At 53.3% G+C, this 14,563-nt stretch overlaps 1 protein-coding gene across 11 annotated transcripts in view; it reads right to left on the reverse strand.

The window, feature by feature from the left end:
- Nucleotides 1-14,563, reverse strand: part of Crtc1 (CREB regulated transcription coactivator 1) — a 57,351-nt gene that overhangs the window by 18,004 nt on the left and 24,784 nt on the right. For 5 of the 11 annotated variants that reach the window (XM_006509699.4, XM_011242311.3, XM_011242309.3 and 2 more), the window contains exons 2-6: nt 8,540-8,656; nt 5,723-5,860; nt 4,904-4,965; nt 2,076-2,170; nt 264-349 (exon numbers count right to left, since the gene is read on the reverse strand). In XM_006509699.4, the coding sequence (XP_006509762.1) occupies nt 264-349; nt 2,076-2,170; nt 4,904-4,965; nt 5,723-5,860; nt 8,540-8,656 (498 nt within the window). The remainder of the gene's footprint in view (nt 1-263; nt 350-2,075; nt 2,171-4,903; nt 4,966-5,722; nt 5,861-8,539; nt 8,657-14,563) is intronic. The other 6 variants (XM_011242310.3, XM_006509700.4, XM_030243653.1 and 3 more) reach the window with 4 other exon arrangements.

The following is a 14,563-nucleotide window of genomic DNA, read 5'->3' on the forward strand; positions in this document are numbered from 1 at the left end:
TTGAACCTCAAAGGCTCTGCCTGGGCCAGGATGTAGGGTGCTAGGGTCCCAACTGGGATAAGTGTCTGCTCTCATCAGCACCCTGATCGGCCACACGTGTTAACACTTTGAGCTGTTTCTGGGCAGTCTGACAGGCCCGCTGTTGATGCCAAAGCCTGGGCCCCAGTAAAGCTGAGCAAGGCCCTCACCTCAACGTGATTCCTGGTCGTTTGCTTCCAGGCTGGGTGTGAAAAGAAACAGTTGGCCCACACGGTGGCCCTTACCTTCTTTGAGTCCCATGACTGCTTAGAAAGGGTCTTGTCTGTCTCAGCCCCGGTGTCCTCCATTCCTGGGACAGTTAGCAGTAAGACTGGATGTAGGGGGAGAGAAGGGTCAGGGCGACATGACCACACAGTAGAGAGACCGCAGGGCCCTAACAGCAGGCTTGGAGGTTCTACTGAAGCTGTGGGAGGGGCTTAACAAGAACACCCTGCACCAGGATCATCAGTTGGCTATGTGGAGCAAAGAGCTGAGACAGCAGCTGGAGTGGGGAGCCAAGGCTGAGCAGGGTACCCCCCGGCCCCCACCCAGGCCGGGACCCTGGGCACCTTGGCTGTACAAGTCAGCAGAGACTCTGAGCCTGCCACCTGCCATCATCTGCCATCACTCAGCATTGCTGGCACCCAGTGACTGGGCTAGGCTTGGGTCCCCACACTGAGGGCTGGTTCCAACCCTATTGCTAAAGCTACCTGGGCTTTAACTGATCTGCCCAGAGTACATGTGCTTGAGAGTGAACAGACATGTCAGAAGGAACCTCAGGCTAGACCAGTAGGTGGGACTGGAGAGCTTTGAAGGGCCTAGTGAGAGGTCCGAGGGATGAGATGGCTGGATATTGGTTGATGCTCTGGAACCAGTCATACCTGAAGCCCACTTTTAGTCATGATGAGTGTGTCTTTCTCCCTCCCTCCCTCCCACCCCCCCCTTTTTTTTAAATGTTGTTTTCTTTTGCTATGCTGGGGACAGACCTAGGACTCCACACATGCTCAGCAAATGTTCTGTTGCTAAGCTGGGCCCTATGTTTTCTGACTCTTGCCAGGTTCATTTTTTTCTCTGGGCCAGGAGAGACAATCAATGGCCGATGGGAAGAACTCCATGGAAAGCAGAACAGGGTGCCAGAAGGCTGCAGCCAGGAGACCTCTAGGGGCGTGGGGACAGGGGGCATGGGTCCTCCCACATCAAGGCTGGTTGGATTCTGAGCACAGAATACTGAGAGGGCATGAGACCTCAGGTGCATCCCAGAAGCCCTGTGTAAGGAGGGCCCACAGGTCCATCTAACCTCAACCCTCCTGCACTGCACACAGGGTCTTCAGCCTGCAGCTGGCTGCCCACCAAGCAACTCCCACCCCCAGGATGAGTCCTTCAGTCAGGAACAGCTCCCCGGGACCCAGTGAACTGCCACACACAGGCCCTCCCTTATTAGCATCTGGGCCTCAGATGCATGAGGGGTGACTTCCTTGGCTTTGGTGTCTAAGGCTGGGTGGGTCTGACCCAGGGTGGGTCTGCTGCACCTAGCTTTACAGAACCCACAGTCCTTACTCTTCAAGACAATTGGTGGAAGAGCTGTGTCGAGGACTAGCACCATGTGGGAGCCCAGAACTGGGGTGCAGCCTCAGCTACAGGGCTGTGAGCATGGCCAGCCAGTGCATGGCTCACCACAAATCTGGGATGGAGAGGGCTCCTTTCTCAGATAGGGTTAGCAGGCTGGGCCCAAGGGAGGATGAAGATGGTTCTGGGCAGTAGAGCTGGAGTCCTGGACCAAGTGGTACCTACTGCTGGGGTCTATCCTTGGCTACTGTGTGAGTAAACAAATCCTCTCTGCTCTGCTTTTTGAGATATCAGCATCTCAATCAGTCACAGGCCTAGAACACAGCCAGTGTACATCGGCGAGGGCCCCGTGTGGAAAAGATGCCCTGAAAACATTTGTCCTATTCTGATTCTTCCTCTAAATGTCAGTCCCCCAAAGACTAGTGACCTCCTGGGACATGCAGGCTACTGGGTTGCCTGAGCCTGGCAGAAACACCGAATTCCTCATATACCTCTCTTCTGGTGCGCATCCTGGGACCCGCCTGTGAAGGACTCTGCCTGGCTGGGTGTCATTGTGCTCTGGTGCAGGGCAGAGTCAGAGTTGGTCCTGGGAGACAGAGAGATGGTGACACTCACAGGAAGAAGCCTCAGTCCTGATCTACCCATGTTAGACACTGTCTTAATTCCCACAAGGGTCCAGGATGTGCCCCATGGGTTGGGGCAGCCTGTGGGTCTTTCCACCAGCTGTGTGGTCCCAGGTCAGTGATCATACCTCTCTGTGTTAAATTTTATTATGGTAAAATGGATGTGAAAACTCTGTTTCTTGAGACAGGGTCTCATGTAGCCCAGGCTGGCCTTAAACCGCTGGTTCCGAGTGCTCTGACTACATGCACATGATGTGACATACATGAGGAGGCACCAGATGTCAGTTCTCCAGCACCTTCTGGATCCTCGCTATCACTGCTATGTACTGCAGGCTGTCTGCCTGACCTCCTCCAGGGTCCCTCCTGCCTCCACATCTTCTGGGTCCTCACTATCACTGCTATGCACTGCAGGTTGTCTGCCGGACCTCCTCCAGGGCCCCTCCTGCTTCCACGTCGTCTCTGTAGTGCTCCTGGGACTGCACATGAGTGCTGCTGTGTTCATGTGCATCACAGGATTTGAATTCAGGTCCTTGTGTTTTGGCACAATTCACCAGAGAAGCTATGTACTGCCCAACTCTCCAAGCCCAGTTTTGTTCTTTTTAAATAACTGTGATATTTAAAAACCTTTATTTAGTTTTACTTCATATGTCTGGGTATTCTGCCTTTGTGTATGCCTGTGTGCCACGTGATGTTCACGGAAGTTAGAAGGTGTCAGATCCCCTGGAACTGGCATCATGGACAGTTGTGAGCTACCATGCTCTCCCCAGCACAGGTTTACGTGAACCTGGGGATGGAACCCATACTTTGTACATGCTAGGTGAGCATTCTATCTACCGAGCTCCAAGCACTCTACCTACAGCCCCATCCCAGCTTGGTCTGTTGTAACTGAGTGAGAGCTAGGGATGCTAATCCATACATGTGGTCCTAGCAACACTGGGAAGACAGTGAAGACAGAGGGCTGCTTGAACCCAGGAGTCTGAGGCCTGCCTGGAGCACAGGGAGAAACCATGTTTGAAACCATCAGGCCAGCAAGAGGGTACAGAGGTGAAAGAGCTCTTGGACAAGACTGACAACCTAAGAAGTGTTAGCCCTAGGACACACATGGTAGGAGAGGACCGACAAGCTGACCTCTGATCTCCATCTGCATCATATATGCTCCCACTGCCACCCCCAAAAAAGCCAGGTGTGGAGATCACAACTTTGATTCCAGCACTTGGGAGGCTGAGGCAGGCAGAACTCTGTGAGCTCAAGGCCAGCCTGGTCTACAGAGTAAAACCTGTCTCCAAACCAAACCAAACCAAACCAAACCAAACCAAACCAAACCAAACCAAACCAAACCAAACCAAACTAGCCCTGGATTGTAACCCAGGTGGCTGAGTGCTCCTCTGGTACCCATGAGGCCTTGGGTTCCATCCCTAGCACCACATAAGGTAGACAGGATGATACAGGCCTGCCATCCCAAGGACTAAAGCTGGAGGGCAGACGTTAAAGGTCCTTCCCAGCTACACAGCAAGTCTCGGGTTGGCCTGAGTACATGAGACCTGCCCAGAGGAAAGAGTAGTAGCAGAATATGTTATTTAACATCATCATTATCCAAGGACCGTGACCTTGGGGATCCACAGGGCAGTGAATCCATGTCACTCAAACCCCTGACACACATCACACTAGAGCAGTACTGGCACAAAACCTTCACATCCTCCCAGAGATGTACCTAGATAGGACACCCACACTGTGTGCAGTTACTATATAGTTATTTTCAGGATTGATTTTATTTGTGTGCATGTATGTACATGTAATGTGCACATAGTTCCCTTGGAGGCCAGAAGAGGGCATCATATCCCCTGGATGTAGAGTTGCAGGTGCTTGTGAGCCACCATGTGGTGCTGCCACTGAAGCCTGGGTCCTCTGGATGAGCAGGCACGGAACTTAGCTGCTGGACTGCACCTGTAGCCCCTTGTTTTTAAGGCAAGGGTCTCAGTGTGCAGTCCCAACTGGCCTGGAACTCAGAGATCTACTGCCTCCGCCTCCTGCATGCTGGATCGACAGGTGGGATCCACCATCTTGCAAATACAGATAAGCAGTGTTTTCTAGAGCTCCCTCACTTGCCACACTTGTGCATGCATCTCGGCTGCCAAAGACCATCCACGTGGAGGGCAGTGCCAGGCTTGGTGGTGAGCACCCTTGCTCCTCCTAGCTTCCCTGGAGGCTGAAGCAGGGGGACCATTGGAGCCCATGTAGGTTACAGAGTGTGAAAGAGCGAGCTTGTCGCATTGGGGAACAACAGCAGGATACACCACTGACTATTCAATTCTGAAAAGAAATAGGAAATACAGAAAACAGAGAGAAGGGGAAGACAGGAAGAGGGGGAGGACAGGAGGAGGAGGAAGGGGAGGAGGAGGAGGGAAAAGGAAAAAGAGGGGGGGATAGGAGAAAGAGGAGGAGGAAGAAGAGAAGAAAGAGAAGGAGGAGGAGGAGAAAGAGGAGGAGAAAGAAAAGGAGGAGGAAGAGAGGAAAAACAAGGTTCTGAAGGCTCTGAAGACATGGTCCCCACAATTTAGAGTTGACTTCTGGGATCTTTTGGAAGCATCTCAATCACTTGGTCACTTTCCAGTGACTATGTCCTGCATCTCCACACACAGTTGATAAGATAAAATCTACATTGTTTCCTCCCAGAGGCCAGGTGCCCCTCCACTGACCTCCTCCAGCTGGTGTCCGCAGGAGGCGAGAGGTACACGGTGCCATAGGGGCAGCTGTCAGCGTGAATGAGTTAAGGGAACCTCAGAGTGTGCTCTGACCCAGGAAGCCTGATGCACAGCCTGTGGGGCCAGGCTGCTGGGAGCTACTGGGAGTGGCCCCTGCTCCCAGCGCAAGGCTGGGCCTGCAGACAGCTAGCCAGGAGGGCAAAGGGCATTTCCTGCCTAAAAAAAAAAAAAGTGCAACTGCGGGTGGGGGTCCCCCAGGGGGCCAGATCCATTCACCTGTAACTCAGCACCATGCTCCCAAGCCATTCCGAGGAGGCCTGGGCCTCAAGCTGGGTCCCAGATGCCTTAGGGAGGCAAGGTTAAACTGACCCCTTCCACCGAGGCGCTCCCAGCACCAAAGTCTCAGGAGTGAGAGGCAGGAGCAGGCGGACAGCTCTACTCTGCAGTTGAGGGTGGGAAGAGAGTGACCCAAAGCCACTCTAGTGATGGGATCCTGGCAGGTGTCCACCCTTCAAACTACAGAGGCTGTGTGGCATCACTGTCATGTCCATGCTGCCTCAACTGAGCCACGCCCCACTTCTCCCAGCCTTGAAAGCTACACTGGGAATCTCTCCTTGTGGCCCCAGCCCTCTGTGTTTGGGCTCACTCTCCTTAACCCTTCTCTCTGCCCCACACTGGGCTCCAACATCCTGTGTTGGAGGCCTTTCCCCAGGTTTCCCTGGTCCACAGGGAACAGTGTGTGCCACAGGCAGCAGTGTGTGCCTGTCCCCTGTTCCCTCCCAATCCCACACACATCCTCTGCAAAAAGGATATCTGTCGCCCATGCTTGTCTACTGACAGGGGTCGACGGTGCGGGGAGCCAAGTCTGCCACGCTCACGATATACTCTGTCCACAAGCCCATGATGTCGTGTGGTCCGACTCGTGTCCAGGCCTGAGGACTGAAATGGGGTCTGGGGAAGAGAATGGGTCAGGAACAGAGGTTCAGAAAGGAGACAGCGATCTTACAGGTTACCGGCTGCAGCTTCAGGTTCCCCTAGCTCTACCCTTGGAGATCTCTGCTCTGGGGATACACTTAAACTCTACTCCATAGGTATCTCTGGCAGCCCCAGCTCCTGCTGAGCCATGGGGCTGGGGTGCAAAAGCCAGCAGTGCTATCCCAGAAGGGGCAGGAGACATGCAGTCCAGCCTGCATGCTCGGGCCAGGTAGGGCGGTACAAGCTTTGCCTGGGTGCCGGGTACAGATGACTGAACAGCTCTCCAGCTGGCCAGGTGCAGACAGGCCTCCGCCCTCTCTCTCCAGGCCTGGCTGGCCTCCTGTCCCCACCTACGTCATCTCTGCAGGGGCCTGCCAAGAGAGGCCCCCAGGGCGTGAAGCCTGAGAGCTGCTGTGGGGCCCACCTGGCCCAGGGCTTGTTCCCAAGAGGATCAAGGCAGAGCCCAGAACTGCTCTGGATTGAGCTGTGGCCCCCTCTCCTGTCTCCTCTCTTGCTCCCACCCCCAGCATCTCAGCCAGGTGCCTGAGAGCCAAAAACAGACGCCTTCTGGGTCTGTGGCATGGCTTCGATGGGGCTTCTTACCAGCACCTGGGTTGGCATAAGGTTCAGGTCGAGCCTCGGAGTCCCCAAGGCTGCCAGGAGCCTGTCACCGTGTTAGGATGAACTCAGTTGCCTGTGCTAACCTTGGGCATGACTTGTCCCCAAGCCTGCTTGGCTATCTAGGCCCTGGGCCCTTCTGTCCCCCAGGTAGAAAGCAAAAGCCATTCTGATATTTAAACAGATTTCCCTTTCAGGAAACCCAGTGGTGGCTGAAATGGCCCGGCCACTTCTTTTTCTGTTTGCCTCCAAGGCTGTCTGAGTGGCCACTGCCAAATCTCTCTGTGACCAACAAGTCCCTGCTGATTTTGTGTTTTTCTACTTTTTTGTTTTTGTTTGTTTTTTGGCTGTCCTGGAACTCACACTGTAGAATAGGCTGGCCTCAAACTCAGACTTTTCTACATTTTTTTCCCATAGAAAGGCAATGAACCGGAAAGCTGGCCATGAACCTCACCATCAGGGCCTATGGAGGGTAGAGTCAGTCATCTCTCTGAGACATTTAGAAGGGAAACCGAGGAAGCTGCCCCTGCCATCAGGCTCCTCCCATCTTTCTGCCCCCATCAACAACCAAGACCTACCCTGCACACAGACCCCATAGCCTTCTAGACCCTACCCAGCCTTCCAATCCCCACCCACTTCTCCAAGCCACTCCCAGCTCTCCAGCCCTATCTGGGATCCAGCACTTGGGAATGTACATGCTTGGGGGCTTGGCTCATGCAGCTTGGGGCACATTCTTAGATTCTGCTGTAACATACACCAGGATATATGCACATGACATCTGTCCAGGAAGGACCTCAAGGGTCCTGAATGAACTTTGAATGGCACCTATACATACTTCCCAAGATGGAGACATTGAGGCAGGTTCACCTCAGGTAGGTAGATGGAAGAGCTCATCCCAGAGAGCCACAGGGACAATTGTAGGCCACCCAGTGCTGACATATGGCTCAATGTCTTCCAGGCTGGTTCCCAGTGAGAACAACCTGAGTCTGGGGCTGTTTCCAGAAACATTGAGCTGCAGCCAGAGCTACCCCTAAAACTCACTGCACTAAACATGCAAAAACCCAACACTCTGAACCATTAGGTGCCCATTTGCACTTTGGGCAAACAGGCTCAGTAGGGTCCCTGTGCCCTAGGACTGAGGAGTTCACCGGGATACCCACACAGGGTTAAATGAGGGGGTGCTGGGGTGCTCAGGTACTGGAGGTCCTCTGCCACAGAGTGCCAGTGACTTCAGTATGCCACTGAGGCCTGGAACTCACTCCACAGGGTGAAGTCCGAAGAACTAGCAGCCCCAAGCACACCCAGGCCCGGGCTGCCTAACCCAGCAGTTCACATCATCATGCAGCCAGGGAAAGGCCGAGGATGACTCGGGAGCCCGTTAGCTCTCTGGGAAAGGGTTGTTCTCAGACCCTTGGTAGCGCGGTATATGATGGCCGAGGGCCCTGTCGGCACACCTCCCTCCTCCCGCTTCTCCTGAAGACTGGGGTCTAGGGAGAAGACACCAGCCCTTATTATTTTGACAGCAGCTTGTGGCCTGAGGGAGCCATGCAGGGTGTGCGGCTCTGCCAAGAACTGTCTGCAGACAAGTGGGGTCAGGCGGCAGGGGCTTCCTTCTGAGAACTGCTGGGCTTGCAGATCAGTGAGGCGGCTGGAGCCAAGCCCCCAAGGCCCCGAGCTCTTCTCAGGGCCTCCCAGCCTGCTGGCAGGTGCAGCAGCTGCTGAGTGCTGGGAGTGGCTGGGGTGTGGGGGTGCTGACTCCAGGAGGCTGGAGCTCAGGGAAGCTGGCTGGGCTGCTCCCCTCTCCTGGGCCCCAGGAGACCTAGAGGAGTGTTTAGGGGTGGGAAGCTGGCCTCTGTGAATTGCAGGGGACAATGGCAGATGCTTAATTTGGGGGGGGGGCATGGCCCATCTCCTGTGGGCCAACCAGCTGTCTCTGGAGTCTGTAGCTGGAGTGGGTTCCAGAATGGATGGGACACACTTGAGACGGGAAAACCTGGAATATCCCCTAGAAGGGGAACGAGCTGGGGCGGGGCTCACCTGGAAGGCCAGGTCCACGCTGCTGCTTCCAATCTGGTTCACGTTGGGCAGGGACCCACCGTAGTACTGGCCACGGCTGGGGCCCAGCTGCAGGTACTGGGACTTCTGCAGCTGAAGCTGGAAAAGCAAAGCCACCAGCTGTCACCATGCTGAAGGGGACACACTCTCAGTACACCCCATGGAGCGCCCAGAGGGTTTAGCTGGTAGGATCCAGGGACTACTATGTCCCTTTGCTCGAGACTCTGCAAAAGGCGAAACCCAGTGCCCTGGACGCCTCCCTAAGCGAGACAGCGCACCCTGGGAGCTCCTCACCAAGAAGCTGCGGAGCCGGCCTTTCAACTGGGAAACTGGTTATGGACTCAAAATGTGCACCGACTGCCTGCCTGATGCCCTGGCCTCAGTCTAAGCACTTGGGGATCCTGCCTCAGCCTAAGCTGGCCCCCGAGCTCCCTGGGACTCTGAAGCTGACATCTGTGAATTGTAGGGGACAATGGCAGATGTTTAATTTGGGGGAATAGCCCATTTCTCTCACTGAACAGGGTCCTCAGTGCCCACTTCAGTGTGGTCAGTCACACAGGAAAGCGTTGTCTGCTCTGGCTGGGCCTGGTGGTTGCTAGGGTCTGGTACTGTGTACACAACAGGGGCTGGTTCTCAGTTCTCACAAACGACTCCTGGCAGCCCAGCCTTCCCACCTCTATTCCACGCCAGCCCTGCTTCCTGGGGAGGCCTTGGACACCAAAGGGGGAAGCAGAGCTCCAACTGGCTGCACGCCCGGCCAAGCACCTCGCCCAGGTAAACAGCTGTTTCCTGCGAGCTACAGTGGAGGCCAGAGGAAGATGAACGGGCCTGGTGCTTAGGGTACCTCTGCTGCGTCTGTACTGGGAGGTCCCTGTGTTCTCAGTGGATGCCAGCTGGTCCCACCCACAAGTTCCCCACTGAGTCTCTCCCAGCAGCTATGAAATACAGAAAGTGGCTGGCAAAGAGGCTCAGCAAGAAAAGGCGCTTAAACCAAGCATGACAACCTGAGTTCAATCCTTGAGTCCCAGAAAGAACTGATTCCTGCAACTTGTCCTCAGACCTCAACATACACTTTGTGTGGGATTTCACCCAACAAGTAACTGTAATTAAAAAAAATAAATCAAAGCCGGGCAGTGGTGGTGGACGCCTTTAATCCCAGCACTCGGGAGGCAGAAGCAGGCGGATTTCTGAGTTTGAGGCCAGCCTGGTCTACAGAGTGAGTTCCAGGACAGCCAGGGCTACACAGAGAAACCCTGTCTCGAAAAAACCAAACCAAACCAAACCAAACCAAACCAAGAACAAAACAAAAAACCACAACAAACAAACAAAACCAAGCCAGAGTACGGATGCTTCTTGTGTGAGGTCCACACAGTGCCTTTTGACCTCTGTGTCCAGGGCTATGCGAGTCGCACAGGTGGGTCTGCGATCTACCAGTGCTGTGCTGACAGAAATGACAGTGCCCAGAATTTGTGTCCACAGATGGTTCTCCATGGGTGGACAGAGCCACAGGTTCTTGGAGACTGGGGATCAGGGCAGTGCACACCAGGGCCATTGGGCTCACTGCCATGTGTGGGAACAAAGGAAGGCTGGTGTTAGGGGGTGAACCTCAGAACTAGATCTGACTGTAGAATACTCCGGGCTCCCAGGCTGCACAAAGCTCACTGTCCTGCATCCAGGCTGTCACCACCTTGCTCAGCACCCTAGGCCTTGCAGCTGCCCTGCATCCAGGCTGGTGTGGTGGGGACTACATAGGCCCCGGAGCAGCCAAGCTCATCTTGGGTGACACACAGAGCTGCACAGGAAACAGAGGTCCAGCCTGTACCCCTTGTCCCCAGGTGACTTGGAGGCCTTCAGCATGTCCACCCTGACAGAGTACAACTGTGGCAGGTCACAATTCATACATGTCATTCTAGCACTCAGGATGGGGGCTGAAGCAGGAAGGGCAGGAGGTCAAGGCCAGGGTCTTAGGGTTTCTGTTACTGTGATGAAACACTATGACCAAAATCAAACTGGGGAGGAAAAGGTTTATTCGGTTTACATGTCCACATTGTAGTACATCACTGAAGGAAATCAGGACAGGACTCCCACAGGGCAGGAACCTGGAGGCAGGAGCTGATGCAGAGGCCAGGGAGGGGTGGGTGCTGCTTACTGGCTTGCTCTCCATGGCTTGCTCAGCCTGCTTTCTTACAGAACCCAGGACCATCAGCCCAGGGATGGCACCACCCACAGTGGGCTGGGCCCTCCCCCATTGATCAGGAAATGCCCTATAGGTGTGCTTACAGCTCAGTCGTATGGAGGCATTTTTCTCAACTGAGGCTTCCTGCTCTCTAATGACGGCAGCTTGTGTTAAGTTGACATAAAACCAGCCAGGACAACCAGTCTTGGCTACATGAGACCCTAACAGCTGTATGAAGCAGGAAAATTTAAGGCAAGTTACTAGAGGAGTGGAGGATTTCTGTTAGTTTAACCTCCATGGGGACACCTGGTAGTCTGCATGTGAAGTGAACAGCAGGCCAAGGCCAGGCCCTCTCCACAGTGATGGGAAGCACCATAGCTCCCCCTTTAGAGCAACAGCAACGATACCAGGGGAAAAACTCGCCAACCCAACCCCAATGTGCTAAGCCACCTAAGAGCCTCAAAGATTGAGCACAGGTGGGCCAGCCAGCTATGAAACAAAAACTCAAAACCCAGGTGCACAAGGGCTAGCAGGCGGGGTGGTGCCCTGCCCTATCAGGGCTGACTTTCCAGAGCTGTTCCTCTAATTTCAGGAGCACCCAACGCTTGTTATCAAGACTTGGTCTCTGCAACAAGGATGAAAGATGGGCTGTGCAAGCTGGTGGATCCATAGCTGACCAGGCAGGCTCTGAACCCCAGAACACACAGCATGTTTTCACACACGATGGGGGTGTGTGTGGATAGATGGATGGATAAACATTTTTGAGGAGTGTCACTATGTACTTGGAGCATCAAGGCAACCTGGTATCAGCCTGACCTCTGAGGAAGCTAGACACTGGACACTGAAGTCAACCATGACAGTGGCTACTCAGTCTGAAAGATTGAGCCCCACAAGAACCCAGATGCCCTGGCAATATAGCTGTGCTGGCATACTCTGGTGCCAGCAGGCTGACCACACTCATTTGATGCCACGGGTTTGGGACAATTGAAAGGTCTGTCTCATGTCTTCTAGGCCACTCACTCCTTACCTGTCTGGTTTAAGTTCTGTCCTTGCCCTGGAATAAGCTGTAACTGTGAGTCAAAAGCTCTCAGAGTTCTGAGGCTTCCCAGCACACTGTCAGGGCAGACAGTGAATCTAGGGTGATGAGATCTCAGCCTGTATCCTGTAAGTACCACCCCCACCCCCACCCCTGCCTACTGCCAAACCACACGCCCTGTTCCCACTATGCTGTGCTCCTGAGACATACCGGCGAGCCTTGATCACATGGGTGAGGGAGCATGTGAATAAATGAATGAGTTCATGAGTGAATGAATAATGGCCACGAGCAAATGAGCACATAGATAAATAAATGTGAGGAAATAGGGGTGAATGGCGTGCTCACTTGGAGCTGCCCACCTTGGATAGTCCACACTGCATCTGAAGCAGTGGCTCTTAACCTGTGGGTTGAGATCCCTTTGGGGTCCAACAACCCTTTCACAGGGGTTGCGAATCAGATCTCCTGCATATCAGATATTTACATTATAATTCGTAACAGCAGCAAAAATACAGCTATCAAGTACTAACAAAATCTTTTTATGGTTGGAGGTCACCAAAACATGAGGAACTTGTTCTATTAAAGGGTTGCAGCGTTAGGAAGAGTGAGGACCACTTATCCTCAGGCCACACTGGCCACCTTGGACTGCCATATGGACACTGGCCCTTTGAGGGACCTTCAGGAGCTACAGCAACTCCTGGCTGCCCTGGGCAGAGTTCAGGGCCCACACTGGTCATGCACCTCCTCTCTCCCACCCTCACAGCTGCTAACATCACAGCCTTCTAGCTCAAATACTGCAGGTCAAGCCCAGGGTCCAAAGTCAGGACCTCCAGTTCTCCAAACAGCCTTCTCCATGATTCAGAGAGCCCACCTAAATGGATGGTAGGCAGGCAGGCACTCACATGTTCACTTTCCCCATTGTTGGTAATCCTCCTGCCTCAGCCTGAGTGCTGAGATTACAGGTGGGTGCCACTAGAGAAAACAGATGACACAGCTAGAGGGCTCCAAGCACCACTCTTCTGCATCGCTGGGTGCCATCCGGACTGCAGAAAGGACTTCATCACTAGCTTGGCCATAGGCTCTGCTTTCCACCCCATGGCCCTCAACAACTCTTGGCCACGAGCTGACCTACACTCTTGGATCATGAGCCTGCAGTATGGAGTCCCTGAGACTGTGCTCGCTTGTATTCAGAACCAGGGCAGGTGAGTGGAACCTGCAAGCCTAGCCTCATTTCCTGCCTGCTGGTTGCAGCCTTGGATCCTTCTAGAAAGTCAGCCTCTATCCAGCTGACCTTCAAAGCAGTGCCTGGCCATTGGAGTCAGGGTGGGAGTGTCCCTACTGTACCTTACATTGCTGTCCTGTGGTAAGAACTTCTCCTGACAATCTTCCCGGTCCCTCCTGCTGACTCGAGCCGAGGCTGAGGCCTGGCTGTTTTATTAGGTGGTGCCACTGCTGCTGCTGCCCCAGTATTTCCATGAGACGTTTACAAGTGGATTGAGCTGCCGCCGCTAACCTGTGAACTGAACTGCCAATTTCCAGACAACACTGACAAAGTTGCTCCCAAAAAACTTTTCTAAACAGTTCCACTTCCCCTATATCCTTTCTTTTACACTACCTCTATTGGGTAGTGTGCTAAAAAGAGGTTAAAACATTTTAAAAACATCATTAAAAATAATATTAAAAAATTAAAGTTACAGCAAATCCCAACTGAATATGGTAAGACTGGGTTACAATCCTAGAGCTACCCAACTACCGCAAGCAGGATGGCTTGAAGCCATGGACATTCCTCGCCTCCGTTCCCCTGGAGGCTCCTTTCTGTCTTGTCTATCTACAAACCCAAGGCAGCCTGGGACTTGGGGTCATGGCTCTAGCATCTACAGTCCACACTGTACCTCCTATGTCTTGGCCTCAGTCCATGTCCACTTCTGTCTTCTGTTCGCATGGCACAGACCTCAGTATCTTTGAGCCCCATGATCAGCAGCACCCAGAAAGGTCAGCTTTACAAGAACCCATAGACTCCTCCGACTCCTACGCCACTGTGATGATCCCCACAGCTTGGTGGAGTCAGCTGTGAAGTGGAAACCTGTGGCTTCTTTGGAAAGTCAGTTTTGTCAGATGGTGTTTTGCTGGGGCAGACATGTTTTCCTAAAGCAGACACATGTGAGAGGATGTTTTGCTAAAGCAAACATGTAAGAAGACACATGATGTCAAGAAGGACACAACAGACGCAGGCGACACTGGATGGTGTTGGTACACCTTGCCATTCCTTAATTACCATTGTTTGTCCTCACTTCATAGAAATGCACCAAAACTCTTGGTGGTTTTCTGGCAGCTTCTGGCTACTTCCTCAGATTTGGGATGACTGGCAGAGTGATGTCGGCTGAGTTTTGCTAAGACAGACTCACGTGGTGAGGCAATACCCATGGAAGGACACATGATGTTTGGAGGAGGGAGTACACATAGGACCCAACATTGATGGCAAGCTTGCATGGCTGGACTTACAATGCTTCAGTGTCTCACTCATATCTTCATCTTTGCTGATTTTCACTTCATTCAGAGAGGCATAATATAGAATTTCTCCTGCCGGTCCTGGTGGCTCCTGCTGACTTGTGCTGATTCATTGAGGCCTGGGTGTTTCTGCTGGGTCATGCCACCACTGCTGATTCATGTTTGCTCTCCTGACACAACTGAACTAGACACCTGATATCCTGACAATTAGAGATTGAACTCGTCCCAAAGAACTGTTTCTAAACAGGTATGGTTCACTTCCCCTGTATCCTAATACACTATTTCTTTT

The sequence above is a fragment of the Mus musculus genome, chromosome 8 (assembly GCF_000001635.26).
Source record: "Mus musculus strain C57BL/6J chromosome 8, GRCm38.p6 C57BL/6J".
NCBI classification, from domain to species: Eukaryota; Metazoa; Chordata; class Mammalia; order Rodentia; family Muridae; genus Mus; species Mus musculus.